General features: G+C 31.1%; 3 protein-coding genes across 12 annotated transcripts; 1 reads left to right on the top strand and 2 right to left on the bottom strand.

The window, feature by feature from the left end:
• Nucleotides 1–77: 77 nt before the first annotated feature.
• Nucleotides 78–3,096, bottom strand: LOC148236604 (uncharacterized). 2 transcript variants are annotated; one of them, XM_088181984.1, is made up of 8 exons: nt 3,002–3,096; nt 2,507–2,711; nt 1,577–1,682; nt 1,375–1,506; nt 1,088–1,304; nt 753–969; nt 500–687; nt 78–439 (listed from the first exon to the last, which is right to left on the bottom strand). In XM_088181984.1, exons 1-8 carry the CDS (start codon nt 3,070–3,072, stop codon nt 340–342), a joined length of 1,236 nt encoding a protein of 411 aa, XP_088038110.1. In that variant the 5' UTR covers nt 3,073–3,096; the 3' UTR covers nt 78–339. The 2 variants fall into 2 exon arrangements, with proteins under 2 accessions (XP_088038110.1, XP_088038111.1); XM_088181985.1 differs by having other exon boundaries at nt 1,088–1,265.
• A 1,783-nt stretch (nt 3,097–4,879) lies between these two features.
• Nucleotides 4,880–18,998, top strand: Miro (mitochondrial Rho GTPase). 6 transcript variants are annotated; one of them, XM_088183367.1, is made up of 15 exons: nt 4,880–5,001; nt 7,409–7,471; nt 7,543–7,741; nt 7,806–8,014; nt 8,184–8,336; nt 8,932–9,063; nt 9,131–9,327; nt 9,402–9,591; nt 9,653–9,788; nt 10,463–10,593; nt 14,471–14,692; nt 14,778–14,971; nt 16,318–16,356; nt 16,829–16,900; nt 18,416–18,998. In XM_088183367.1, exons 2-15 carry the CDS (start codon nt 7,436–7,438, stop codon nt 18,540–18,542), a joined length of 2,037 nt encoding a protein of 678 aa, XP_088039493.1. In that variant the 5' UTR covers nt 4,880–5,001; nt 7,409–7,435; the 3' UTR covers nt 18,543–18,998. The 6 variants fall into 6 exon arrangements, with proteins under 6 accessions (XP_088039493.1, XP_088039494.1, XP_088039495.1 ...); XM_088183368.1 differs by lacking the exon at nt 7,409–7,471; XM_088183369.1 differs by lacking the exon at nt 16,318–16,356.
• On the bottom strand, nt 18,996–27,443 carry Polr3B (RNA polymerase III subunit RpIII128). 4 transcript variants are annotated; one of them, XM_088183365.1, is made up of 11 exons: nt 27,290–27,443; nt 26,880–27,211; nt 25,996–26,108; nt 23,645–23,820; nt 23,392–23,579; nt 22,949–23,333; nt 22,518–22,881; nt 20,543–21,796; nt 19,560–19,696; nt 19,331–19,494; nt 18,996–19,253 (listed from the first exon to the last, which is right to left on the bottom strand). In XM_088183365.1, the coding sequence occupies exons 1-11, from the start codon at nt 27,356–27,358 to the stop codon at nt 19,034–19,036; spliced, it is 3,402 nt and encodes a 1,133-aa protein (XP_088039491.1). In that variant the 5' UTR covers nt 27,359–27,443; the 3' UTR covers nt 18,996–19,033. The 4 variants fall into 4 exon arrangements, 1 of the variants encoding a protein (XP_088039491.1); XR_015809148.1 differs by lacking the exons at nt 18,996–19,253; nt 19,331–19,494; nt 19,560–19,696 and adding exons at nt 19,780–19,807; nt 19,873–20,028 and having other exon boundaries at nt 20,143–21,796; XR_015809147.1 differs by lacking the exons at nt 18,996–19,253; nt 19,331–19,494; nt 19,560–19,696 and adding an exon at nt 19,780–19,807 and having other exon boundaries at nt 19,873–21,796.
• Nucleotides 27,444–27,476: the final 33 nt, after the last annotated feature.

Genomic DNA, 27,476 nt, shown 5'->3' with positions numbered 1-27,476 from the left:
CCTGAATTTACCTCACCATAACAGAAGAAATTATATGCTAATTTCACGTATTGATTTGAAATGAATTAACACTTACGTACTTTATAATGATACTTTATTAAGAAAAAACAAAATTATATACACTTCACAACAAATATTTTATGAAATCTTATCCAATTTCATATCCCGAACATTAAAACTCAAAAATAAAAATGGTATAGAAAGCAACCATATATGCACATTCTGATAAAAAAAATTGTCACATTTAAAAGTATTCTCAAAATGTATTTATCGTAAGATTAATAAAATCTGAAAAATTATGATCATTTTCGAGCAATGCTTAAATTTATAGCTTCTGTGTTAATGCTTCCTAAAAAGCACTTTATGAAAAGTTGAAATATCAGGCACGACACTTGAATTGCTGCTCGCTGGAAGGATATGTTTACCAGATCGTCCAGGACTATAAAAAAAAAATACGATTATAATATATTTAAATCGAATCCTATATAAAATTAATTACCCAGGCTTATTTGAGTCAGTGGTGCGAGGATTGACGAGGAAACATTTCATAGGCTGTCCATCTAGTTGCCTGTTGTGGTATACGTCCACCGCCTTCTGTGCATCTTCTAGCGTATCGTAAATGACTTCCGCCGTTCCCGGTCTGACTAATCGTGACTCGACAAGTTCGCCTATATCTCCAAATAACTCCTAAAAAAGCATTGTCTAATGTAAATATTTTGAAAATTAAACATTAAATTTAAGATTAAACATACATGGATATCTCCGGCAGTAACGTTATTTTGTAAATTGCTGACGAGAATCCTGAAACCGTCCGCTAGTGGAGAAGGTGGTCTTGCCGGATGCTGCTGAATGCGAGACTTAGCCGAAATGGTGACTGGTTTGCCTCCGACCGGTCTTTTCTTCAGAATTGATACTGGACTCGGCGGGCTGTCATCGCGTATGTAAATCGGCTCGTCCGATCGAAAACTTCTATAACTCATAATTCATTTATGAGAATAGATTGAGAAAACATAAGTCTCGAGTTCTAATCGTACTCTGTTTCATCAGCTACATAAATTAATAAAAATGAGAATGTAAATTAAATTACCGCTTCGGAACTTCCACATGATGGTATGTTCGAACATCGTCATTTTTGGTGACAACCTTAAAATTTAAGCCTCTATCGTCTTTCATTACAAGCTTATCTTTCAACGGTCTTTTATATGACCTCGAAAGTTGATGAAACGAAGGTGGAGGTAGATGATAATGCGAGATATCGTTATCTACTACTCGAATTATAGGTTTCAATGGTGCCGGAACATATTCTACAATATTAAAAAAATGTTATACAACTAAAATAAGCTGAAATACAAATAGACAAAATATATTTTGAACCTTCTTCCATGGAAATGTCCATAGGATAGCCGGACATTGGCATAATCGGACTCATTTGGATTCCACGCGAAATCTGCGGTGAAAGCATCAAAGGCGAAGGATGAACCTGTCTCGTCGCATCGGAGAATATGCCTGTAATTAAATCGAGACGTATTCCAAACACATTCTTTATAGTCAATTATATAAATCGAGCATCATTTACCTCTATCAGCGAATTTGCTATTGTTTCTGATATTGAACGGTACATTTCTGTTTTTGTGGAAACCGCCCGTTATGTTACTTCTGTTGAAGTTGCCGGCTATGCCTCGCTGTAATTTAAATATAATTAAATCAAGTGTGATATATTGATGACTTTTGATGACAGTCGGGGCTAAGACGTTTCCACTTGCCGTCTCGCCTATGGCTATCGCCATCCGGCGCCTTAATATGCTGCTATTGCACATTGATCTGTTTAATGTCAGCTACGAGGAGCTGGTCCAGTTCATATAATATAATTTTATTATTTTTTTATTTGCTTCTTTCTATGTATTATTTTAATTATATATTTTTATATATTGTTTTCGACCATTGTGACGCATTAGGGTAACCTGTTATATCATGAGTCTTAATTTAATTTAAATAAATAAATAAATATTGCAAATGTTCATGATTTGACCAAATACAATTTGGATCCTATTTTCAAACTGTTGCTTTATATTTTTAGTATATGTTAATAATTAGCTAAATATGTGTGTATCCATATATGAATTAAAAATTTTCATGAATTGAATGCAGTACTGTGTGTAGCGAAGCTGCGCTTATTGAATTACTGTTCTGGCAAATTACAATAAAATCACTTGAATATATAATGCAACATATTTATAAACTTATATATTATTTATAATAAACTAATTTTAGAGACAAAATAAAAACATATTTGATATAATTTTCAGATATTCATGATTATAATTGATATGATTTTGATTTTAATTTAAGGATAATGCATAAATTTATAGAAAAACTGGACTTCACAAATAAAAACATGAATGCATTATCTAGGTACCTTTTAATTTATGTTAGGAGTTGCAATATTTAAAACGTTGATCTGATCGATTATGGCTTGTGGCAAATCATGTAAGTATATAATACAAACCTTTTTCATCCTCAGCTGCTCCAATTTATCTCTGGCATCGCGCTGTTTAGCTAATTCTGCTAGCTTTTCTCTCGCATCTGTGATTTGCGTCCGCTTTTTCAGTATAATCTTATTGCGTGCATCGTTAATCGGTTTCTTAAATTGTTTTGTATTCGGCCCACGCATCTGCTTCATTTGAGGTTGTTTAGTGCCGTTAGGACGAGGACTGCAATAAAAAACAACGAATTATACATATAGTCTAATTTTCATAAGATATCTATCTTCTATATGTATATAATATGTTACAATGTTAATGATACGTTAATTGGTTCTGCAACCCCTGTGAATTTATATTGTTAATTATTAGAAGGCGAGTGATAAGGTACTGTCAGCGGTCAACCCTACTGTTGGCTATTCGAAATGTTGTTTATTAATTATTTCAAGTCGGTTTGGTGTATCGCTGCTGTTTTGAATAAAACGGCAACCGGCTATGTATACAATTGATCATATATGTACCGGTTGCGTCGCTTGTTGCGTATAATCTCATCCAGACTCTGCTCCAAAGGACCTTTCGTAGAGCGCTCCATGTCGCCGCCAGACAGTGGTGATCTTAATAATTCTTATAGCGTCCTACAATTTTTGGCCATAACGCTTGATATTTTAAGTAAAACAATAAAGTAAACTACACACATACACAATTATAATTAAAATAAATTATAGTGCAGTTATTGTAATAACTAAGCCAAACGTATTTTTTAGTTATTGTTTGTTAGCAATTAATAAAATATTTAATTTTGATTTTTTATACTTGATTATGTAACATATTCATCACCAATCAAACTTTTCAGATATTTATAAGCAAATATAATATTTACCTCGTGAGTTTTACTCGGTATAAATTAAAAATATATATATTCATTGACAATAAGCGAATATGTTAATTACTCATAATTCCATAAAATAATTTATTATGATTCTGAAACCTATTGAATTTTTGTACGATAAAAATATAATATAATGGAAGACGAACAACTAAAAGAAAAATGTATGTGCTATACTAAAATACAATAAATGGCAAGGAAAACAAAATAAAATCTTTTAACATATTGAAATTAATCAAGACCAACCTGCAATAAAAAATATCTCAAAAAATGGTTTAACTATAAATTCAAAAGTAAATAGTATCTATAAAATTCTCCACGATAGGTAGACTTAGCATATTTATAAAATTAAAAACTGGAACTTATCTCGAAAAGTTTGTGAACCGAGACAATTATTCAGCTCAAACTGTGGCGTATGATTAGGTTTACCATAATTATGAAATTAAACTGGGACAGCTAAAAAAGGTTATTCCGGAAAATTTTACATTTTTTAATGCTGAGATGTGCTAGGTTGAAATTCTAGTAAAAGCTAAAAAAAAAGAAAGTTTTATTTTACGATTTTGCGATGTGTAAACTGGATAGCAGAATGATGGATACAGGTTGCTAAATAAAAAAATGTCATTTCAGAAATTTTGTGAAACCGAGACAATCCCGATAAAACCTGGACGTATGATAAGCCTACGTATGGTAAACCTAGCGTTAGGGGTTGTTTATAATGAAATAAAATTCGTTGAATTACAGATGAATGCAATTAAAATATATTTATATTTATAGATACTTTAAAATATTATTTAAACTCATAAACAAAGTGTTTTTACTGTTACAACGTACAAAACGGTTGTCGTCACATTCCTACTCTTTACCGCATAATAAAGAAACTACAGGAGCCCCCTTGTACTCGGGGGAACTCCTTTCTAGCGGCCTAAAAATTGCCAGCTCTCCAGCGCGGCGTGGCAGTCTATCTTTGAATTTAGTTTTAGGAAAACTGTTTTATTAACAATTTAATTAATAAAAATACATTAGGCTTTATAATGAATAAATGAATATTCGTGGTGTCACTTTTTAAAATACCCTCTACTTCCCCTATCACAATTTCGTTGACACCCTCCCCTCTGTGACACCATTTATGGCCGCATTATATAAGGTGACCAGATTTTGAATATATCAAAGGAGAATACGAAAAATAAAAAAGTCAATATTGTAGCGGGTGCTAAAAAAGGTCATCACGGAAATTTTTGTTCAAAGTCTATCTCGGAAAATTTTTCCCAAAAAGGTTAAAGGAGGACAGATTGTCGCAAAAGTTAAAAAAATATTATTTTGAAAATGTTGTTTAAATTGTTTAAAGGCCATCTCCGAAATTTATTTGAGGAGAAAAAATGGCTAAGAAAGCTCTAAAAAGGTCTTTTTAGATATTTTCAGTCAAGGAGGACAAAGAAAGATAAAAGGAAGACGTCTGGTCACCTTATTATAAAAAAAATATAATAGAAGGAAATATTTGATTTGATATGTCAACACTGTCAGATTCGCATGCGCGGTGCGCCGCTTAAAGTTTGCAGCGGGGCGCGACGGGGAAGTGTGGGGCGCGGGACGCTCAAGGTCGCCGCCGGGCCTTGAGGCCGAAGCCTTCGTTATCAAGTAATTTTAATTCACAAAATGTCATAATATCGCACATGTACTCCTCTAAACGTTTTCCCCACTTTCGACGTTCGAGACGTTTTGACGGCCGATATATGTACAACTACGACACTAAATACACCCATGTATACGATTTGTTTGTCACGTAGATGCGTTAAATCATCAATATTTTGGTATTGCCCCTCCCCTCCCCTCTCCTCCCCTCGACGTTTGACAGCCAACGTTCCACTAACAAAATAGCAACTAGCGCAATTATGCATATGTATATGCATACAGCAAGCACCTTTAAAATAATGACCTTGCTCGAATCATTTGAAAATTGAAAAAATGAAAAATCAAAATTTCATAGATTATAATCTGGAAACTACGTATGGTTGCCATCGAGCTCTATGAAAGGCATATAGTTATATATAAAAAATGTTTTTAAAAGTCATCAACATATTTAGTGTAAACATATGAAATTGTACAGTAACTCCTGACTTATGTCATCTGTATCTGTATATTATAATCACCATAATCAAGACAAAAAGCGATTTCTCAGTTCAACAGTTATAGTATCTTATTTGCTCAACTAGTTTTACTGTATATAAAAAAATCCTTTTTTCTTCCCCTAATTTGTTTTCAATTACCCAATTTCGATTATTTGTTTATTATTCATATAAAATATGTTTTTTATTCATTTTTATTTAGATATTAGGATATTTTTTATGAATTAATTAGTTGACCTTTCACTGTTTTATGATAATCAATTACATATTAATTGTATAACAAAATATTGGGAGCCTCTGAATTGATATAAAAACAATTCCACAAAAGCCGAATGGAAAATAAATTTACCAAATTTAATAATATAAAAGTTTTAAAATAAATTATTAAAATCAATAAAACATTGAGAATCACTGTTTTTTTTATAGTTTACTATAAATGTAATATAAAATAATAATAAATAAATGACAACAAAAATAATTATAGAAAAATTAACTCACTCCCAGGTGTATACTAACAAATTAACAAATGTGTATAAATTAACTCGCCACTCTAAAAATAATAATTAATACTAAAGAATTACTAAAATGCAATCCATATTTCAATATTACTTATGTATGCAAAAGGCTTAACTGTATTGTTATATAACTGAAGATTTTCTTTGATAATCCAATTATCAATTGTTTACTTATATAATAAAAAGTTAACCATATATTCCAATGCCATTATTACTACTGCTTATATGTGGATTCCAATATAACAAAAAAATAATTACTTTAGATTGAAAAATATTATACTTACATGAAAAAGTATATGTAAAGAATAATCCCCGAATTGATACAAAACAAATGTTCATATAATTTTTTAAACAAACATGATTAATTACACCCCAAATATCTACGAGAGTGAGTCAAATAAAAACCCTTTTGGAAATACCATCTAAGTATCGATGAATTTAATTTTAACTCAAATACGATTTTTTTTAGAAGTGTCTCATTATCTTTATTTTAACAAACAAAACACATATTTATGGCAAAGTTTAGGATAGGACATCTCCCAAATGATGTCCCTGCGTCTCAAAATGAATAAATACGAAAATTCATCGTGTACAGTAACAACATTTAAAAAAATATGATACACATGTTCAAGATCCATATTGATAAAGAATAAACCATTCCCATCGAAGGTTTTACTGAAAGTGCACTTTCGCTAATGGCTATTTCTACGAAGTCATATTGAATCTCGGCAAAACGTCCGTTTCAATTCTCCATGTTTTACATGTTTTCCGTATCATTCACTCCGGTATATTGAGAGAATAAACGACAACTTGTGTTGTTCAAGTATACCAATTGTTTCATTCTAAGATTTTTTCAGATTTCATTTTACAAACTTTCGATCAATTATTTGAATATTCATATAGTTGAAAATCGGGCGAATAATTTGAATATTCGATTGAGAACCATAAGTGAAACCTATTAAAATTCACCGATAAATAAAGGCTCAGAATAGCAGACTTTTCTCAATCAGGTTAGACGAAACAGTTGAGTAAAGTGACCGAAAAGCTGAAAGAAAATTCGCAGCTGCTGCACCACTCAACTACCAATCCTGAAAGAACTATTCGCATATTTGATAAGCGTTGATGAAAAAGCTGTAACAAACGCCGTTTAAACTAATTTGAAAATATATGTTTTTTTGTACGTTTATTGTTTAATAAATTATGAATTAAAAAATACAGAAGGTTTTCATTTGACCTACTCTCTTATATTATAAAATAAAATAAATTGCAATGCTTAAAATAGTCAGCAGAGATTTTTAATTATTAATTTGTATGTATAAAAAGACGTAAAATATTTTCGTTTGTACATAAATAGTAATTTTGCAATTAATAATAATTTTATCCCACTTTCAATTCGTACAACAGATTCTAGATTGCAAACATCCGTCGAAAATGGAAATATATAATAATTGGCAACATCGACGGAATGTAAAGATTAAAAAAAAGTATATTCCAATATGTGCAATCGTTCTGTGTAACATATTTATATTTATTTACAGAAGATGGTGGCTGGAAATTCGTTACGTCGTCACGTTCGAATTTTACTAGTGGGCGATCCGGGCGTCGGGAAGACATCTTTGATATTATCGCTCGTTAGCGAAGAGTTTGCTGAAGATGTCCCACCGAAAGCCGAAGAGATCACTATTCCAGCGGACGTCACCCCAGAACAAGTTCCTACAAACATTGTCGATTATTCAGGTATTTATGACTTATATATATTTTTTATAATTATAATAAATACTAATGTTAATATTGTTTTTAGCTGTGGAACAATCGTCTGATAATTTAAATGAAGAAATACAAAAATCTCATGTAGTATGCGTCGTCTATGCTGTTGACGATGACGATTCACTCAATCGGGTCAGCTCGCATTGGTTGCCCCTCATACGTGATGCATGTTCCATGGAAGAGAAGAAACCTGTTGTTCTAGTCGGAAACAAAGCTGATCTTATTGATTATTCCACCATTCACGTAATTATATTCAAAGATAGCATAAAAGAGACACTAGAAATTATTTAGTGTTACAATATCCATTTGTAAATGTTGATTGTAGCACTGTTGTAATAAAGTGTTTTTTTTTAATGTGCCATTAATTTGTGTTATTACTGAACAATTTTTAATTTACGCTTTAAAATTTCAGTCTATATTAGAAATTGCCGAAGATTTCCCCGAAATAGATAGTTGCATCGAATGCTCCGCTAAAACCCTCAGCAATATATCAGAGATGTTCTACTATGCTCAAAAAGCCGTACTTCATCCAACGTCACCATTATACGTTACGGAACAACAAGATGTATGTTAGATAATATATTAGATGACCCAAGAAATACAACGAATTTTTTCAATGTTTTAACTATACAATCATTTAATGCTATAGATATAAGAAGTACTATTCAAGCGTTAATTTTAATTTCATAGCACCATTGCAATGGACATGCCAGCCATTTGAAAAAATGTGTTTTATCAAAATTAAATTTGACTTGATCAATAGAAATATTGTAGAATCAATCGCTTATGAGACATCAGCTTTGATAAGTCCAATTTCAATAATGATTTGCTCCTGATATCTTTGATTGCTAGAAATGGATATAACTATATTAATAAAAATAAACTGCAGATAAGTATATTTTTATAGCATTAATGTTTTATAAGATATCAACATTAAAAAAGTACTTTTGTAAGTGTTTTGGTTACTATTTATATACATAAATAACTAAAATCAATATCAGATATTTCACATTTACTTTTGAAAAGAATGTACTGATCTTATAAATAATTATTTGCTCTACATTTATACATATATAATAAAAAAATCGTAAAAATGGACATGTCTGTTATTTGTTCTAAAGTCACATATGTCTATATTTATATTTTCATGAAATTTTCAGTTGACTGAAAACTGTCGAAGGGCGCTAACTAGAATTTTCAAAGTTTGCGATATTGATGGCGATGGACTTTTGAACGATTATGAATTAAATCACTTTCAGAGAAGATGCTTCGATGCTCCGTTACAACCACAAGTATATTTGATCTATAATTATACAATTTAAATACAGTTTTTCTTATACAATTTTTTTTATTGATTAGGTTTTGGATGACGTGAAGTCAGTGTTGGGAAAGAACGTTCAAGACGGCATCGAAAAAGACTCAGTCACCCTAAAGGGTTTCTTGTTCCTGCATTGCTTGTTCATACAACGAGGTCGCAACGAAACCACTTGGACGGTGCTAAGGAAGTTCGGCTATAATGAAAATCTGCAAATGTCTACTGATTATTTATATCCTGTGTGAGTAGCATATCGAACAATATCATACAATATAGATTGATTCATTACAATATATAATTATTTATTTTATTTAGTATCAAAATTCCGTCGGGATGCACCACTGAGCTTTCGCATAAAGGTCAACAATTTTTAACTCAACTCTTCGAGAGGCACGATAAGGACAAAGATGGCGCTTTGAATACGACTGAGTTGCGCAACGTTTTCTCTTGCTGTCCACAAGTTCCTTGGCATCATCTCAGACAGACTGTACCAACTAATGAAAAGGTATTTTTTTTATATTTTATTATTTGATTTATGGCTTTTATATATATGTGTTTTCTTGTAGGGGCACTTGACATTACAAGGCTGGCTTTGTCGGTGGTCTCTGATGACTTTGACTGAACTGCCGCGAACTTTAGAATACTTAGCTTATCTTGGTTTTAACGTACATGAGAATGAATCACAAGCTTCTGCCATCCAGGGTATGTACATATATATTTGCTTGGTAATCTATTTAATTTTTTTCGAAATAAACCCTTCCTTTCACTATTGAAAACATTTTTCAAACTGTCATTTAAACTTCATACAACAAAAACACGTTAAGCTGCGTATTTTCTGTAATGTTTCAGCTCATTCTTTTAACTAATATATTTATTAAGATAGTTCAAAAAGATCATATCTTCAACTCTATCATAGGTAATAAACATATTTCTAGTCTCTTATTACATACATCCCATCACCATCTGTCAGCCTTTCTATGCGCATTTATCAATCCCTAACTTATTGTAAAGTTTTTCTGTTAATATTTTATCACGAAATGGGCACAACCTGTTTAAAGTCAGTGTCTTTTAAAACACATTATTTTTTTATTATTACTGATTTTACTATTGCTTGTACAATAATTTGCATTTCAAAATTGATTTTAAAACGTTGTCGAATAAAAACGTTTTTGTATTCAATGTGTTTAATAATTAATGAATTATTTTTATACTTCTGTTAACACAAATATATAAACTTCTTGAGATGTAGGTACAAAAACTGTATTATTTGTTATTCCTATCTTTGATAGCCTATTGATTATTTTATACATACACATATTTTGCTTAGTTCTTACTCATTTATATATATATATATATCATATATACTATATTTACAGTCACAAGAGAGAAAAAGCTAGATTTAGCCAAAAAGCAATCGAGTAGAAATGTTTATCAGTGCCATGTTATCGGACCACGCAACTCTGGCAAAACTACACTATGCCGCAACTTCATAGGGATGGGATCAAAGGTATTTTTAAGTCTAATTATAATATATAAGGGTGAGTCAAATGAAAACCTAAAGAGTACAATAAAAATTCAAAACATTCTATTGTCACGTAAATTGGCAGCAGTGTTACTTATAGTTTGTTAAGTGGTGGCATTATGAACATACAGTAGTAACTTAAAATAGCTACCTCATTTGCAACGTACACCAAAGTGGATCTACTGCTCTCATATTTTTTGAATAATGAAGAAATAAAACCCATTAAAATTTATCAGTGAACGATATAACCTTCCTGAGACGATTCCTGAATAAATACACTATATCTTCCATGATGTTTTGTAATATGGGTGTCACATCTGCTGACTTCAAAATTAAAGAACGACATATTAACCCTTTGAGTAGTGAGTTATTTTTTCGGCATATACATCGTGGGAGTGAGTTAATTTTCAGTTTTTTTTTTTTTTTTTTAAATTCGTTTTGTTTATTTTTTTCATCGATTATTATTTTTATTTATTGTATTATATTTTTTTTGTATTATATTTATTGATAATGCAAATTCAGTGGCTCTCAACATTTTATTATAAGATTTATATTATTTATGTATCACATTTATCAACTTATGATTATTTTATTTACATTAGAGTAAATTTCAATATATTAGTGAATTTTTATTTATTGATAAAGAAAATTCAGTGGTTCTCAACATTTTATTGCTTTTTATTTACATTTTACTTTTATCAACTTATGATTATTTATTTACGTCTCCCTTTTATCAACTTATGATTATGATCATTTTATTTCCGTATATATTGAAGTAAATGTTGTTTTATTGATAATGTTAATTCAGTGGTTCTCAACATTTTAATTTAAGCATTTTTTATTTATTTCTCACTTTTATCAACTTATGATTATTTTATTTACACTAGTATTTTTTTATATAAGAGTAAATGTTGCTTTATTGGTTAAGTAATTCAGTGGCTCTCAACATTTTATTGTAAGTTTTTTATTTACATCTCACATTTATCAACTTATGTTTATTTTATTTATTTCTCACTTTTATCAAATTATGATTATTTTATATTTACAATAGTATTTTTTTATATAAGAGTAAATGTTGCTTTATTGGTAAAGTAATTCAGTGGTTCTCAACATTTTATTGTAAGTTTTTTATTTACATCTCACATTTATCAACTTATGATTATTTTATTTATTTCTCAATTTTATCAAATTATGATTATCTTATTTACGTTTATATTAGAGTAAATGCTGCTTCATTGGTAAATTAATTTAGTGGTTCTCACCATTTTTTGTTTTTTTATTTACATATTACTTTTATCAACTTTTGATTATTTTATTTACGGTCTCATTGTTTTCAACTTATGATCATTTTATTCCCGTATGTATTGAAATAAATGTTGCTTTATTGATACAGTAAATTCAATGGTTCTCAACATTTTATTATAAGCATTTTTTATTTATGTCTCACTTTTATCAACTTATTATTATTTTATTTACAATTGTATTGGTTCTCAACATTTATTGTAAGTGTTTTACTTATGTCTCACTTTTATCAATTTATGATTTTTTTATTCACGTTATATTAGAGTAATTGTTGTTTTATTGATAGCATAAATTAGTGGTTCTGAACATTTTATTGTCAGTTTTTTCATGTGAATAATGTATAAAAATATAAAAACAAGAGAGTAAAATATAAAAATCTATTATATATAATAATAAAGGTGTACATATAGGTAAAGTTTCATTATATAAACATAAAAAATAATCAGTTAGTTCTTCTTTCTTGCTCTGGGTCCACGAGTACTGTAATATTTTTTTCTTTGGTGTTTATCTTTTACAAGTCACGATATCTCATATGTGGAAAATTACATAGGTAGAATAACAAGAGCAACTAAAAATGTTATACAATTGGAATAAGTTTCCAGAAAACAGAAAATAAACCAAAGAAAATATCAGAGTGGAGAAACTTTACATACCCACGACTCTGCTTTCCTGTGGGAAATTTAGCATAATCTTTACGATTCGCTCTAATTGTGCCACAGGCGTGATTTTTATTTTAGAATAAATAGTGCAATGCTGGACTCTAGTACCAATTATCAATATATAATCGGTGCCTTTTTCCCAAATAATATGCCAGTATTGTTTTGACTACCGATCCTGAAATCCCAGTGGCTTTATCCACGTCAATATCCGTCTGGCTTCCCGTGTAGACAATTATGTCTTGGGAAAAAAATACTCGAAAAAATGGAGTCGAAATAATTGGATTTGTTGACCAGTATTCCTTCATGGAACTTTTACCAACCAAACTAGTCAACATTATAGTAGCTAAAAATACATACATTTCCGAAATATTTGTATCTACCCATTTTTGCAGTTTAGAATTTGCACTCATATTTATGCTTATTTGATTAGCATATTTATTTGTAATTTCAACATTGAAAAAAAGGGTGAAATAGTAAATTTCAGTATCCCTTTGAAATGAAGACTGAATTCCAGATGATGAATTGTTGAATTCTAGTATCTGAGGGGAGAAATCACCATCTTCCCACTTTCGTTCCTCTCTTGGAGGACGTCGAGCGAGTGGCGATTCAGCCTCCTCTTCGGAGTCTGTTTCCTCATCTGAGGAATTGTTTAGATGGAGCACCAAGTCTTCTAAATCTTCCATCACATTTTCGTCTTCACTATCGATGAAAACTTTGTCTATTTCTTGATCACTCATTTTACGGGACATGCTTATAAATTTACGATTTTTACACGATACGGGAGAGAAATGAAATAATTATCGAACTAATTGTCGCGATCCGATACCAAAGCGTTCTCCGAAAAGACTAAAAAAAATCTATATGCATTGTTGAGGGTTGATAAGAGTGGGATTTGACCAAAAATGCGAATCTCTTTTGTGTGCCTAAAAGCAATTTGTCACATGCAAAACCTAAATTGAAATGAGAAACACATGTTGCTTGTTCTCAAAACAAACTCATTGAAGATGTTTGATATTACTATGTAAATAAATAAATATTATTATAAAATAATAATATTTTTACATTTATTATTTTTAATTTTTTACTTACTAACACCAGAGTTGACAAAACTGATATGATTTTTTTGAAATCTATTTCCGTAATTATTTTTAAAATTTTGAATACGATATTTACTTCCATTTTAGGCCTGGAATCTTCAAAGAACATCTGTGATCCTGATGGTATCAATTCCAAGAATCACATACAATGAATTTAGATTGTGTACATCTATTATACTATTTTTTTTTCACTATAAATAAATGATATCCAGATATCATTGATATCCAAATATCATTGATATGTACTACCGAGATTAATAAATAATTGATCGACATTACAAAAATCTAAAAAATATAAATAAAATAGCGCATACGTAATATTCGCAATTTTTACGATTTTTTCACATACTAAATACTAATTATTATTATAATTTTATAATTTTATTATCGAAATATTACTGATAATAAATAGTATCGTCATGATAAATAATAAATAAATCGAATTTACTAACATAAAATAAAAAAATCGAGTGAAATGGTCGTGGACGCGTATGCGCGGCGATACTCTATCTGGACCCATTGAGTGTCGCCGCATACGTGCGGCCATACTGCCCAGCGGGTTAATGCCCGCGTCCTCACCGAAATTTAAGAAATATGAGATACTGATTTTTTTTGGGATGAACAAGAGAACATAATTACTAGTGACCCGCAATCAAATTGTTTAGCAGGTGTTTAATTAAATTATAACAATGCTTGCGATTTAACGCTGTGAAGACTTACGCCTTTTCTTTAAATAAATTACAAGTTTTCATTTGACCCATTCTTGTATTATGATGAAGATTGACATAATAAATTTCTTTACAGAAATCGAAAAATCCGTCTTCTGATAACGACAGTGACTCAATTCATCTTTGCATCAACACAGTTCAAGTTTACGCTCAAGAGAAGTATCTAATCCTAAAAGATATTGAAGTAAGCCGAGCGTCAGATCCATTGCAACCTTCCGAAGTGAATTGTGATGTTGCTTGTTTGGTTTATGACACAACGCATCCCAAGTCTTTTGAATACTTAGCCAGAATATTTATTGTAAGTATTTTATATATATATTATCCTATATTAAAGTAGGTTTTGTTTCATATTTTTATTGTTAATTTATTATATATTTTTGTAGAAATACTTTGCGGATACAAAAATACCAGTTCTCATAGTCGGAACGAAGTCAGATTTGGAACCAGTGCGTCAAGAATATCTGTTGCAACCAGTAGACTTCTGCAGCAAGTATAAAATACTGCCTCCTCAGTTCTATAATTACAAAGAAAAAAAGAAGGATATATTTATAAAATTGGCGACGATGGCTGCTTTTCCGTGAGTATACTTTTATTTTTTGTGGTATAATAAAGGCTAATGAACGTGTCCCTTTAACACGTATGCGATATTTGACTAACAATGTATCTATTTGTTATCAATTTTGAGCTAATTCAAAAAATGAGGTGTTTCTAAGTCTTGGACCAGTCCTGATAATAATAAATTGTAAACGTCTTTCACAATAAAGATCTTAGATTATCCTATAATTTATAATATACAGTACAGTAATCCTTAAAAATAATATCAACAAATTTAATGTAATAGCTAATGGGAAACCACTAGTCTTATAATGTTTCTTGACACTTCACCATCGATAATCCAAGGGATGGATGAAATACCTTTTAATAATGAATTCTGTAGTATAGCTGCAAAAACTAAAGCTTATTGTGCGGTCATCTATGGAGTGATTATTTGTACTATATGAAAAAATATATTCTAACTTTAATGTTTCCTTTGAAAAATATCAAAAGATCTTTTTGCACACAAAGAAATCATAAAATTGCACTGTAACTTTTTTTGATGTGACAAAGGCATAAATTTAAGTTGAACCACGTTAGCTGTAATAACCCACCGACGACTGAAGTTTAAGATGCTATTACATTTTTTTTTGTATTTTTTTAAAATGCAAATTATGTAGTGTGCAATTTAACGGGGAATTATTTTAAAAGATATGTGCATTTAAATAAATACTTAGCTCTATAAAACGAATTGCTTGTGCATTTATGTAAGGTAAATCTTCAAATAGTTACGGAGAGTTATTCATGGGGTGTTCACTGTTCTGACCAATGCTTTCACTCACAGCTCATCCGACCAACAGTAATGCACAAACAATTCGTTTTATGGTGCAATTATTTTATATATTGCTCAATTTTGTTTTGATTAAAATTTATTGATATAATAATATAATAATAACAGTTGTACCAATACAAGTCAAAGCTTTTGACCACTTTTTTTTATTATTCATTTTAATTCAAAAGTTATAATATTGACTTGTATGGATACACCTGTTAAAATTATTTTATCAAGTTTTGAATCTATGGGTCTCGTAAAATCAAAATTGAAACCTAATTATCAGTGAGTTATAACAGTTAATGTAGGCCAAATTAAATTTATTGTAAAATTTGTGGCTCAATCACACCGAAAAACAAATTATTGTCATTTTACAATCTCAACGTGTGTACAAAAAGATGGATTAAAAACTTAGAGATTTTCGTATCCTGTAGGAGAAAGATTATATAAACAAATATGTAAACACACACCATTATTAGAAACATCACGTTACATTATATTATCAAAACTGCATAAATATCTATATTATGAGTGTCTAATCATTTTGAATTCATCAGTCGTTTTCAAGCTGCCTGGATATTGTTCTACAAGCACAGGTTTGTTGAAATTTATCACCGGCCAATGTAAGTTTAAAATTTACGTTAGTTCACTGTTACTTGCACAAATCGACGATAATTTGGCATAAGTTTATAAAAAAAATATTTGTAAAAATTATTAAAAGTATAACATTACGACAGCCTCAAAGCTAGCAACTGTTGATTTTAAAGACTAATCAAAAAGTCTCTATTTTTTATCTATTGCTTGCGAAAACGCTAATATTACAATTGGGTTTCCTTTGAAATTTGGTTTTCGAATTTGTAAAAATATGATCTTCGAGACTGCCAATGATTTGTTTTAAATGTCCATATTTGTTCCGATCGGTGAATTTAAAAGTTATGGCTTTGTGGACATTGTTGAGATTAGATGATTTAGACGTATCTTCCGATTTGCATGGTTGTAAGTATCGATTATTGTTTTTTTTCGTTTCGTTTTTTCGGGAATAAAGACGGATATATTGTTTTGTTGCAGTCCACTGCGACGCATGATTAACATGCTATACCTCAGACCGATATCAGCAGAGTGGTTTAGTTCATGCGCAAGGTTATATAAAAAAATTGTCTCTTCTATGGTTGTTTATAATTTATTTTGATAGATGTGTTATATATTATTTAATTGGAACTAACCACTTGAACGCTTCGTGTGAATGAAGTTAATCACGGACTTTTATAGATGGTCTTCGTTCGCTTGGCTTCTTCAGTTAGCGCACATCCTCAAGGACAAAATAAAACAGCTCTTTGCATGACGAATTCGCACTTGATGTTTTTTTAATTTTCGATTTAGCACATATAGCAGCTTATTAATTTAATTTTAAAGTGAGATTCAAAATTCAAGCTTCCACTCCCAACTGTGATAATTAAACTTTACACGTCATCGAAGTTCAATATTTTTAGTGATTTTTATTGACTTCTATATTATCAAATGTCATTATTTTTATATAATAATACTTGAAATATTGAGATTTTCCTGTTAATAGAATATTTGTGCATTCTATTGGTTCTAACTTGTAAAGATATTGTTATTAACTCAAAGTTGTTACCGTTATATTCTTATTAATTGCATCTGTAATTACACGACTTTGTAAAAAATGTTGAAAGCAATTATGCTTAAAGTTTTTCAGATTAATTTAAATTGTTTCAAGACAATCAATGTAATGCACAATTACTATTTATGATTATTGTGTCACGTTATTTTGTGTGTTTAATGTTTATTTAGCACTTTTTTGTTTAATTGTATATGAAATGTCAGATTTTACGCAAATAATATACATTAGAACTACTAATCCAGTCATAAAAATCATACATTAAACACTAGGTCGTTTTATGATGGAGATAGTCTGCCGCTGTAGAGCCGTGCAAGCTCTTATATACCCTCTCCCGAAAGGGAGGGGGGTGTTTGCTGAGTAGTGGCGTAGTATGGTATGTGCGGAAGGGGTGAGTGTAAAATCTTTCCGTGCACATGAAATGCAATAAAAACAGATCCAAACGCAAAAGCGAAAAAGTTATAACATATGAAAGCATATGTTACAAAAATATTGTTTAATTAAATTTTTCAATAATATTTTGCGTATAAAAATCACGAAGTATAAATGCATTTTTTTCACATTTATTATGTATCGGAGACTTGCTATAAAGAAAAACATTGTAGAGTATAAAAGAATTTAAATTGATAATGGTGACACCATCATTCTTCTAAAACATGTCACTATAGATTCTAATTTCTAGCTAATCACATAGTTTGATATTTCACAAACTTTGTGAACTACAAAGTATTTTTTTTTAATTGTTTATCTGGATTAGTGAGATTCTACGGTATACATAAAATACACCAATAGGATATCACGGCTTGCATTTTAAATATGTCTTTTATATTGAGTTGTGTATATTTTCACTCTATATGAAAGCATGCTTAAGTGTTTTTTGATGTTTAAGTGTTACGTTTATACAGTACACATATGTGAGTTTATTTTGCGATTTATTAATATATGAAACATTCCAACAATAAACTCACATATGTCTAATATTTCTACCATAGCAATGTGTGGTTGTTTCTTTCTAGACATCTGAAGCAATTTGGACTGATACCCGGAGAGCATGCCGCCTGGTGGAAAGCGGGACTGGGTCTAGCAGCAGCTACAGTTGTAGGCTTTTTCGTAGTCAGAGTTCTTAACACATCCGACCGATAGTTTTATACATTTTAATTATATTATCACGATACATTGATATTATATAACGTTGCCTTCATATAGTATCTACATATATATATTTTAAGAGAATGTGTTGTCCAAAAATGTTATTTTTTTATAGTTTTATCATTCATCATACATATTATAAAAGAATATATATTAGTATTATACGTACGAATAAAATAAATATGGAATATTCATCAATATGATAATTATTATTGTATTCTTTCCGTTATGTAATTAATATATGATGTATGTAACGATTAGTGATTTTATAAATTTAATGTAGTACAAAAGTAGTGTAAACACTTGTAAAAAAATACTAGTCCTTCAATTAACGATGACGTTGTCGATATAATGATATATTTATGATTTTAAATTGTTTTTATGTATTGATTTGCTGCAAATACAATTTGATTGTGGATATTCTGTATTGAATAAAGTTTTATCACATTATGTTTTTATACTTTTATTATTTAAAAATACGAAGTCTATTCGCAATATTTTTTCAATGTCAATTTTGGAACAATATTCATAGCTGTCAGTTCTTGAAACAGTAATTTGCAAGCGTATGGTATTTCTATGGTGCTGACCGAAGCTGAGCTGCTGCATGTGTGGCACCATCCATCGTATGCAAGGCGACCGCAAGCATTGCAAATATCAGTGCTGAACGCATCGGAAGATATCATCAATCGTTCAATCAAGAGCATACTGTAAAATTTAAAAGATACACATCAATGAAAAAAATATGTTCTGTATGGTGAACACAATGAAGAAGAATAGATTACCTTGCCCCATATCCAATTAAACAATCACGTTCCATCTCGCCTAAGCGTAGACCACCTTCACGAGAGCGACCTTCCGTCGGTTGTCTAGTCAAGACGGCACGCGGACCACGTGCTCGAGCATGCATCTTATCTTGGACCATGTGCTTCAACTTTTGATAGTATACCTAAAGAAAAATATTTAATTTTAGTTTTGTGATCTATAAAAGCTATTAATTTTCAAACGACTTACAGGTCCTGAATAAATATAAGCTTCCAGGGGCTCTCCTGTAACTCCTGAATAAAATATATCCTTTCCGTGATAATTAAAACCATGCTTGGCTAATTCATTGCAAACGTCTTCGACTTTAGATCCTCCGAACGCCGTGCCTGTTCAAGATACGAAGGTTAACTACATTTATAATAAACCTATATATATGAACATACAGCCTTGGTTATAATAGCCACCATTTAAAATATTGCAGTATCCTATATAACAAACTAATTAGTATTATTACAAACGTTATCCGAATTATTTAAAACCATTTAGTGAATATGGTACGTACAAGCCAAACCGTTAATTAGAAGAAAACAGTCAGAAGATATAGGGTATGCATCATAAGTCCTTTTAAAACTGCTGAAAGGCGTCCTCAGAACTGTCTGTTGATTGCACTTCATCATAAGCGGTAAGCAAAAGATATATTACAAAGTTATTAGCTTTCCTTAAAATAAAAATAAAATAAAGGGAAGGCTGAAATGGGCTCAGCAATGCCAAGTCTGGACACTTTAACATTGTGCATAAGTAGTTTGGTCCAATGAATCTGACTTATACTAACCATTTTGTAAATAATTAAATTAAATCGTTTTCAAGTTTAAGGGAATTTTAGTAATGTGTTAGTGCATCGAATCTCACTGATTGTGTCGTTCAGTCAAAAATGAACTGTCTGTGTTGTGGTCTGAATTTGTATGATAGGAATCATGTGCGAGGGTCGCATGAATAGTATTATCTAAAAGACTAAAACATAATCATTGATTTCCATTAGACCTAACTCTATTAATTAGTTGTTTATTTTAGAGGTAACTACACTACAAATCACAAGTTTAGTTGCTGGAATAATTATAGATGTAGTTGAGAACACTGTCTCATTTTATCTATAAGTTTACTTAATTTTTACTGTATAACACATCTATAAAGGTTTTATTTTTACCAAGGCTGTATTTAAAAAAATTCAATACCATAATGAAATTTGCCTTCCAGTAGTCCAGCCTTTCCGGCAATCAATTCAATAGTCTTTCCAACTGTCATCCGAGAAGGAAACCCATGAGGGTTCATAATCATATCCGGACATATGCCATAATCGTTAAAAGGCATGTCTTCTTGTTCGACAATCAAACCAGTGACACCTTTCTGTCCATGCCTAGAGCTAAACTTATCGCCTATTTCAGGACATCTAGTTTGCCTGTACAATACTTTTATCAGAAAAGCATCATCAGCATTAGCAGATACCATAACTTTTTCTACATAAGCCGGCACTGGACATTTATAACTTATTGGCACGTCTTTATAATCGACTTGTTGCGGCTGTCCAACCATCACGGGACTGACAGTAACCGTTGGCATCTGCTTATTGATCAGCACCTGTCTATTCTCCACCATTTCTCCGGGAGCTGCGATTCCATCAGCGTCTAACGCCTCGTTTGTCTTAATAACCTTATTCGTATTAGCGTCTCGAAACGGACCGAGGATTCGATCGGAAGTCTGATTAGCATATCGCTTCATAGTCGTCTTAACGGATCTATAAACTAAGCATCTCCCATAACCTCTATCTATAGACGCCTTATTAAGAATTAAAGCATCTTCTATATCGTATCCACTGTAACTCATAACTGCAACAGTCGCATTTTGTCCAGCTGGTAATTTATCGAAATTAGTCAGCTCGATAGTCTTAGTCTTCACCATTGGGCATTGAGGATATACTAAATTATACATTAACGTATCGATCCTGTTACGTTGATTGTATCCAATTGTGCCCATAGCTTGTTTACCCATAGCACATTGATACGTGTTTCTAGGACTTTGATTGTTGTGCGGATAAGGAACTAATCCAGCACAAACGCCTAATATGGTAAACGGCTCTATTTCTAAATGAGTCGTCACTAGATGATCTATTTCATGTTCTCTGCAAGCTATGTGACTGTCGTTTTCTTCGTTAACGTCCAAATACTCAACTAAACCGTCGTTTAAAAAATCTTGGAATTTTCTAATGCCTCGATCTAGTTCGGATATGTGATGCTTTTCAACTAAAGGATTCCCGTTGGATACTATGATATAAGGACGGCACAATCGCCCACCATCACTGCTTATATAAACTGTTCTCTGTGTGTGATTCGGATATATAGACACAAACGATGATATCAAACCCCTGCGACGGAACATCCTAAATATGCTGATAAGTCGTACATAGTTTTTAACCACACCCAAGATGTTACCTAAAAAAAAAATTAAAACTTGAAACATGTGATATATAAAGTGTTTACTCTGTATTCACTCCTACACATATCTAAATCTAATTTTGCATAGTTATACTTTAGGACCCTGCTGATAAAATAGGCACACTCTCACTCTTTCACAAAACAAATATTTTTACTCAAGAACTAAAAAAATATCTTTGTATGGATCAATGGTGACAAGCTCATACACAAAGATGGACCGCCAAACTCACTTAAAGAAAGTCTACAGGCCCACAGACAAAAACCCGCAAAAATTGTAGCGAGCAAAATCTGTACTTTAAGTTTTTTTAAATAAATTTTCATAAATTAAAAAAAAACAATAAAATAAAATTTACATTTAAATCAAATAAATGTGTATAGAAAATTTATATGTTTTGCTCGAAACTTTGACTATTTTGCCAAAAATTATTTCATCATTATCGGGTGTAAATTGTTTAGATAATATTGTCTTGTCAGGGACGTAATTTAAGAGGGGCAAGTGAGGGGGTGAAGCATTTGCCCAGAAAATGCATGTCATTTAATGAACTACTATTAATCTTAATGAAATATAACATAGATCCTCCATCCGAGAATTCGATATGTAAGAAATACGAGTAGTTTTCACTCATTTTCTAAACCAACATTTTTTAGACTAACCATAATTATAAATAAAAATTTGGCAATATTCGAGTCTCGCCCTTAATATTAATAAATTCAATACCATTCAGAAAGACCATATAAACATCAGGATGGTTAATTTCTTCTCCGCCCAATAGTCGAACATCTTCAACTCCAGCGTTGCAAGCCAAGCGCGTAATAGGATATTCGTTGCATTCAGTAGTTATGTGAGTCATCAGCGCTAAGTTTTTTACCAATCCGCAAGCTTCTCCTTCCGGAGTATCAGACGGGCACAACATACCCCACTGTGACGCTTGCAAAGAACGTGGACCAGATACTTTACGTGTCTTTTCAAACTGAGAATTTACTCTTGTCATCATGCCCAAAGCGGAAATGTAGCTCAAGCGACTCAATACCTGAGTGACGCCATACCGTTCCATCTTAAATCTCTTAATGATCCAATTACCCTAAAACCAAAACTCTATTACAGTACAACCATATATGTATATAAATACTATATATTTTAAGACTTACGCTTGATATAGCACTGAACAATCCATTTGTTATTAGATCTGGTCTCATATGCTTCACAATATCAAACTGTGCCGCTTTCATCTTCGGTATGATCTTATCAGCGATGAGTTTCAACTCCCAATTGAATCTTTTAAACAGATCCTCAAACATAAATCCAAGGAGAGAGCCGGCCAATTCTAATCTTTTATTTCCATAATAATCTGGATCGTCGATTGCTAATTTGTTCACTTCGGCTTCGATCACGCGTCTTAACATCAACGCTGTATAAATCGCTTTAACGTAAAAATTAAAGTTTTCTACAGGAACATGTGCTAATATCGTAGTGGCCAATAAATCACGAGCTTCATCGGCTGGAGTCTTAGTCTTACTTGCTGCCGTAACGTATCTGAAAACATTAAAAATGAATTTCAAATTATCACAAATGATCGACGATGAAACAATACCTCTTGACTTTAAGTTTAGAACCCATATATTCTAAAGCCTTTTGTTGTGTGAAGATCTTTAAATTATGACATTCAAGGAGACACGGAGCCATTTTTTTGATAACATTCTTATCAGTGCCTATGAGTTGTATGATCTCCTGATCACTGCATATACCCATCGCTCTAAACATGATAGCAATGGGTAGATCCTTAAAATGATACCACAAAATTAGTAATAAAACTAATATAATAATATATAAATCAATCATCTTACATCTGTAAATGAATTATGCCGCAGTACATATTTTTCATTTTTAACTATAATTATAGTCCTAGATTTTTTCTCTCTAGTTGAACTAGTGACATGACATTGTACAGCTCCTTTGAACTCATCGACAATCATACGATTCCTAGACAATTGCTCCTGGATCAATATAACTTTTTCTTGACCTATAAAATCAATTATATATTTTATTAATAAATTCAGTTGTGATAAATTGGCCAATGTTTATAACTGGCTTACACTCTTTACTAAACACCAAATTATAATAAATTTATAATACATATACCTGGCCTTTTTTATGTACCAAAAAATATTTTTTACACTAACTTTCTTTGAAAATATGACACAGCTTTCGTATTTTTTATATTTTATTGATGATAACAATTAATTTGTGTATAAGTTACAGTGAATGTGTATTACCAGTGATGTCATATTTTCATTAGCGATTCAGTGAAATTATATTTGAATACATTTTCTCTGGTAGATATATTATATATTTCTCCTAGTGAAAATATAATTTAACTGATAGGTGCTAGGGAAATTATATGCTGCTGTAAAATATCTATGAAACTCAATTTGACCCAAACCTAACCAAACACAATTTTTGAACTTTCGCTGGGTTAATTCGTTTATGTTAGGTTTAATTTATTTTAAATATTATAGTATCAGGATGTTCCATTAGTCTTTGCGTTTTTTTACATTTGCAAGTGTATAGCTTTTTATAAATAACGATAATTTCACTATTCTTTCAGTGTTTGTCAACAGTAGTTGTATCAATGAAGATATTAGGTAATGGATTTTTTTTCGTTTTGATATTTTTAACCCTAAATCAACAATGGCAGTGGAGATAAAATAATTTCAGTTACGCTCTATGAGTTTCAACTGTCATAATGCGACAATAGCAGTTAAAAACATATGTAAAGTAGACCCCCCAATAGCACGGTAAATTGGGGATGTGCTATTTGGATATGTGTACTTGGGGGTCTAGAAAATACTCATTTAACTTTTTACAATACGTACGTACGAATCAGGCGCGTGTAGTGAGATATCCTCCTTTTGGCTCGCTCACACATAAAGTAATGAGCATCCTAATAGCACATTCCCAATTTATCGTGTTATTGGGGGGTCTACTATAATGCAATAATGTACAAGGATGCCATTAAATTTAGAAAGTGGCAAATGTGGTTCTAAAAATTTACTTCTGGGAATTTTGATATTGAAAATCTACGGTTGTTAGTGAGTATATTAGGTCTGCCACCAAGGCAGGTCCAAGATTAACGATACAGAAGCTAACACAAAAACCAATGTGTCGTCTACATCAGTTCACAGACATTTAAAAAGATAGGAAATGTGTTAATTTGTAGAATAAGGGTATCTCATATATTGTCTGAAAGAAAACCTCGCGCAGAGAATCTTACTATGACAATAATTAATGTTTCTAGAACAGATAATTTATTTTTGATTTGAATTGTTACTGAAAATTAGAGGTGGATTCTTCACTTTAACACGCAATGTAAAAGGATGCCAATCAACTTCAAATTCTAACCCCGAGAACAGGATTACACCCCTATAAAAGAATGTTATGCTTTTATTGGATTATAGGCAAACAGTTACAACTGACACATAGTGTACTCAACTAATTCGATTAAAAGCGACTCAGACCATAAAAAATATCTTCCCTTATAATATAAGAAGAGTAATTTTACATCAAGACAGTGCTCGCCCTCATGTATCCAAGAAGACAATGGAAAAAATCAATGGATTTTCTTGGAAACTCCTTTCTCACATACTGTATTCTTCAGACATTGCTCCAAACGACTATCAATTATTTAGATCCCTGCAACAGTTTTTAGGTGGAATAAAATATTTTACAAAAATGAATATAAAAAACGACATTAAATAATTAAATGCCATCAAAAATACATTATTTTTCGAATCAGATATAAAAAAAATCATTAACATATGGAGAATATATAGTTTAGTAAAAGTATTGTATTATACGTTTTAATTTTTAACTCATTTAACCCGCACCTTAAAATATGCAAAGACTTACGGAACAACCTGATATTTGGTCGAACAATTAATGTCACATTTGTGGATAAATCCAGTTTAACTGATACTAAGCAGTGAAATTGTAAATCAATTTTTTGATACATTTTAACTGACTGAGTTAGTGAAATTAAATTATACTAGTGAAAATATAACTTCACTGCAACATATTTACATAGCTTACATTAGATTAGAACGGTCGTTATCAAAAAATGAAAAAAAATTTTAAGTGGGCCAATTTTAATCAGAATGTTTGTATATATTTTTATAATAAATGTATTCAAAAAATATACCTCTAATGACGAAATAGCCGCCTGGATCGTGAGGACATTCATTTAATTTGGATAACTCAAAATGAGATTTATTAGTCAATACGCAATTCGATGAACGTAACATCAATGGCATTCTGAAAAACAAAATATTTATATATTATACATAAGGATGATGCAAAAGTCGCTCGTATTTTTATGATGCTAACAATTTTTTTTCGCCAAACTGATGAATGACACCTGTTTGAAATTACTCGACTGTATAACGGATACTTATTTTTCAATATATAGTAAGTCTTGGCCTAGCTAATGAATCGCTAATGAGAGCAACTGAATATTTTTAAGGTCTATGGATTAGGGGCATTTGCTGTATTGCATGTCAGTTAATGTATTTAATTTCTTGGTTTTTTATCCGTCAAATATATACGATTTTTTTTTTAATATTTTCGTAACTATTTATCCAATTTCAATGATATATAAAATGGAGCGATAAAATAAGAGTCTAAGGTGTTTCGTTTTAATTTCGATAAGGGCATAAGGGTTCCGCACACACATATCTCTCATTCAATCTCGTCACTTAACACACGAGCGAGCGAAAGGGAAAGTATCTCACCATACACACATGTCCAGAATATTCCATGTCCGGAAATCTCCTGTCAGCAAAAATCCGAAAAAGCACGAGACAAAAACAAGAATCTTTTTTGCAATGATTGGTGGCAGTAGTTACAGCAGTGTGTCACAAAAAAATATTTTTTATCGAAAGGAAAAACTCTCTTAACTTCAAGTTTTTATAGCAATAATATAAATAAGTGATAGAAGATGAGCAAAATTTTGCATTTGCTTCATATATCCATTAATAAATTATAATTTAAAACAATATAGATATAATATAAAATCAAATATATTACCTGCCGATTACCAGATTATTTCTGATAACTCTCTGATTGCCTCTAGTATATTCAATATCGACTGTGATCGGTGCTGAATATGTAAGATCTCGTAATCGGCATTCGTGTGGAGTTGTTGCCCTTGAAATATTAAAGCTTTCTTCGACATCTGGGGTACCAACGCGTGCATTCAAATACTTTACGTAGAACAACGGATCTGCGTCGCTTATTACTTTCTCGTTAATTTGAACGATTTTTTTTATTTCAACGTTAATGAAATAATTGTAGGAGTCGATGTGCTGCTTGACGAGGCCTTTTACTTGCAAAAATGCCGGCACTAGCTTCCATTTGTCCTGTGTTTGAAATTTAAATGCGAATAATAATACAATTTTAGGTTAGATTTTTAAATGCTTATAAAGTTTGATACAGACCTCCAAAACTTTGACTGGCTTCCTCAACTGTTTAATATCAGTGCCCCAACCAGGAAATAATTCACCCATTTTTATTTAAAATCGATTTACATTCTATATTGAAAGTTAACGATTGCATTAACACAACCGATGTGACAGATGTCAAATTACACATGCCGCTTCAGTGTTGCCAGCATAACAATGAACA

The sequence above is a fragment of the Plectrocnemia conspersa genome, unplaced genomic scaffold, assembly GCF_051122295.1.
Source record: "Plectrocnemia conspersa isolate PC_06_02 unplaced genomic scaffold, ASM5112229v1 ptg000003l, whole genome shotgun sequence".
Lineage (NCBI taxonomy): Eukaryota > Metazoa > Arthropoda > Insecta > Trichoptera > Polycentropodidae > Plectrocnemia > Plectrocnemia conspersa.
This window is presented reverse-complemented; position numbering and strand designations above follow the sequence as displayed.

What these genes read in the sequence shown, in the direction of transcription:
- Polr3B (XM_088183365.1), bottom strand. Translation starts at nt 27,358, where the DNA reads ATGGGTGAATTATTTCCTGGTTGGGGCACTGATATTAAACAGTTGAGG. An exon ending in CTTATATTTATTCAGGACCT is followed by an intron (nt 19,495 to 19,559) that starts GTAAGTCGTTTG and finishes ATTTTTCTTTAG; the next exon opens with GTATACTATCAAAAGTTGAA. An exon ending in TTAATTGGATATGGGGCAAG is followed by an intron (nt 19,254 to 19,330) that starts GTAATCTATTCT and finishes TAAATTTTACAG; the next exon opens with TATGCTCTTGATTGAACGAT.
- LOC148236604 (XM_088181984.1), bottom strand. Translation starts at nt 3,072, where the DNA reads ATGGAGCGCTCTACGAAAGGTCCTTTGGAGCAGAGTCTGGATGAGATT. An exon ending in CATGTGGAAGTTCCGAAGCG is followed by an intron (nt 970 to 1,087) that starts GTAATTTAATTT and finishes TATGAGTTATAG; the next exon opens with AAGTTTTCGATCGGACGAGC. An exon ending in TTACTGCCGGAGATATCCAT is followed by an intron (nt 688 to 752) that starts GTATGTTTAATC and finishes ATGCTTTTTTAG; the next exon opens with GAGTTATTTGGAGATATAGG.
- Miro (XM_088183367.1), top strand. Translation starts at nt 7,436, where the DNA reads ATGGAAATATATAATAATTGGCAACATCGACGGAAT. An exon ending in ATGCTCCGTTACAACCACAA is followed by an intron (nt 9,064 to 9,130) that starts GTATATTTGATC and finishes TTTATTGATTAG; the next exon opens with GTTTTGGATGACGTGAAGTC. An exon ending in TGGTTTAGTTCATGCGCAAG is followed by an intron (nt 16,901 to 18,415) that starts GTTATATAAAAA and finishes GTTTCTTTCTAG; the next exon opens with ACATCTGAAGCAATTTGGAC.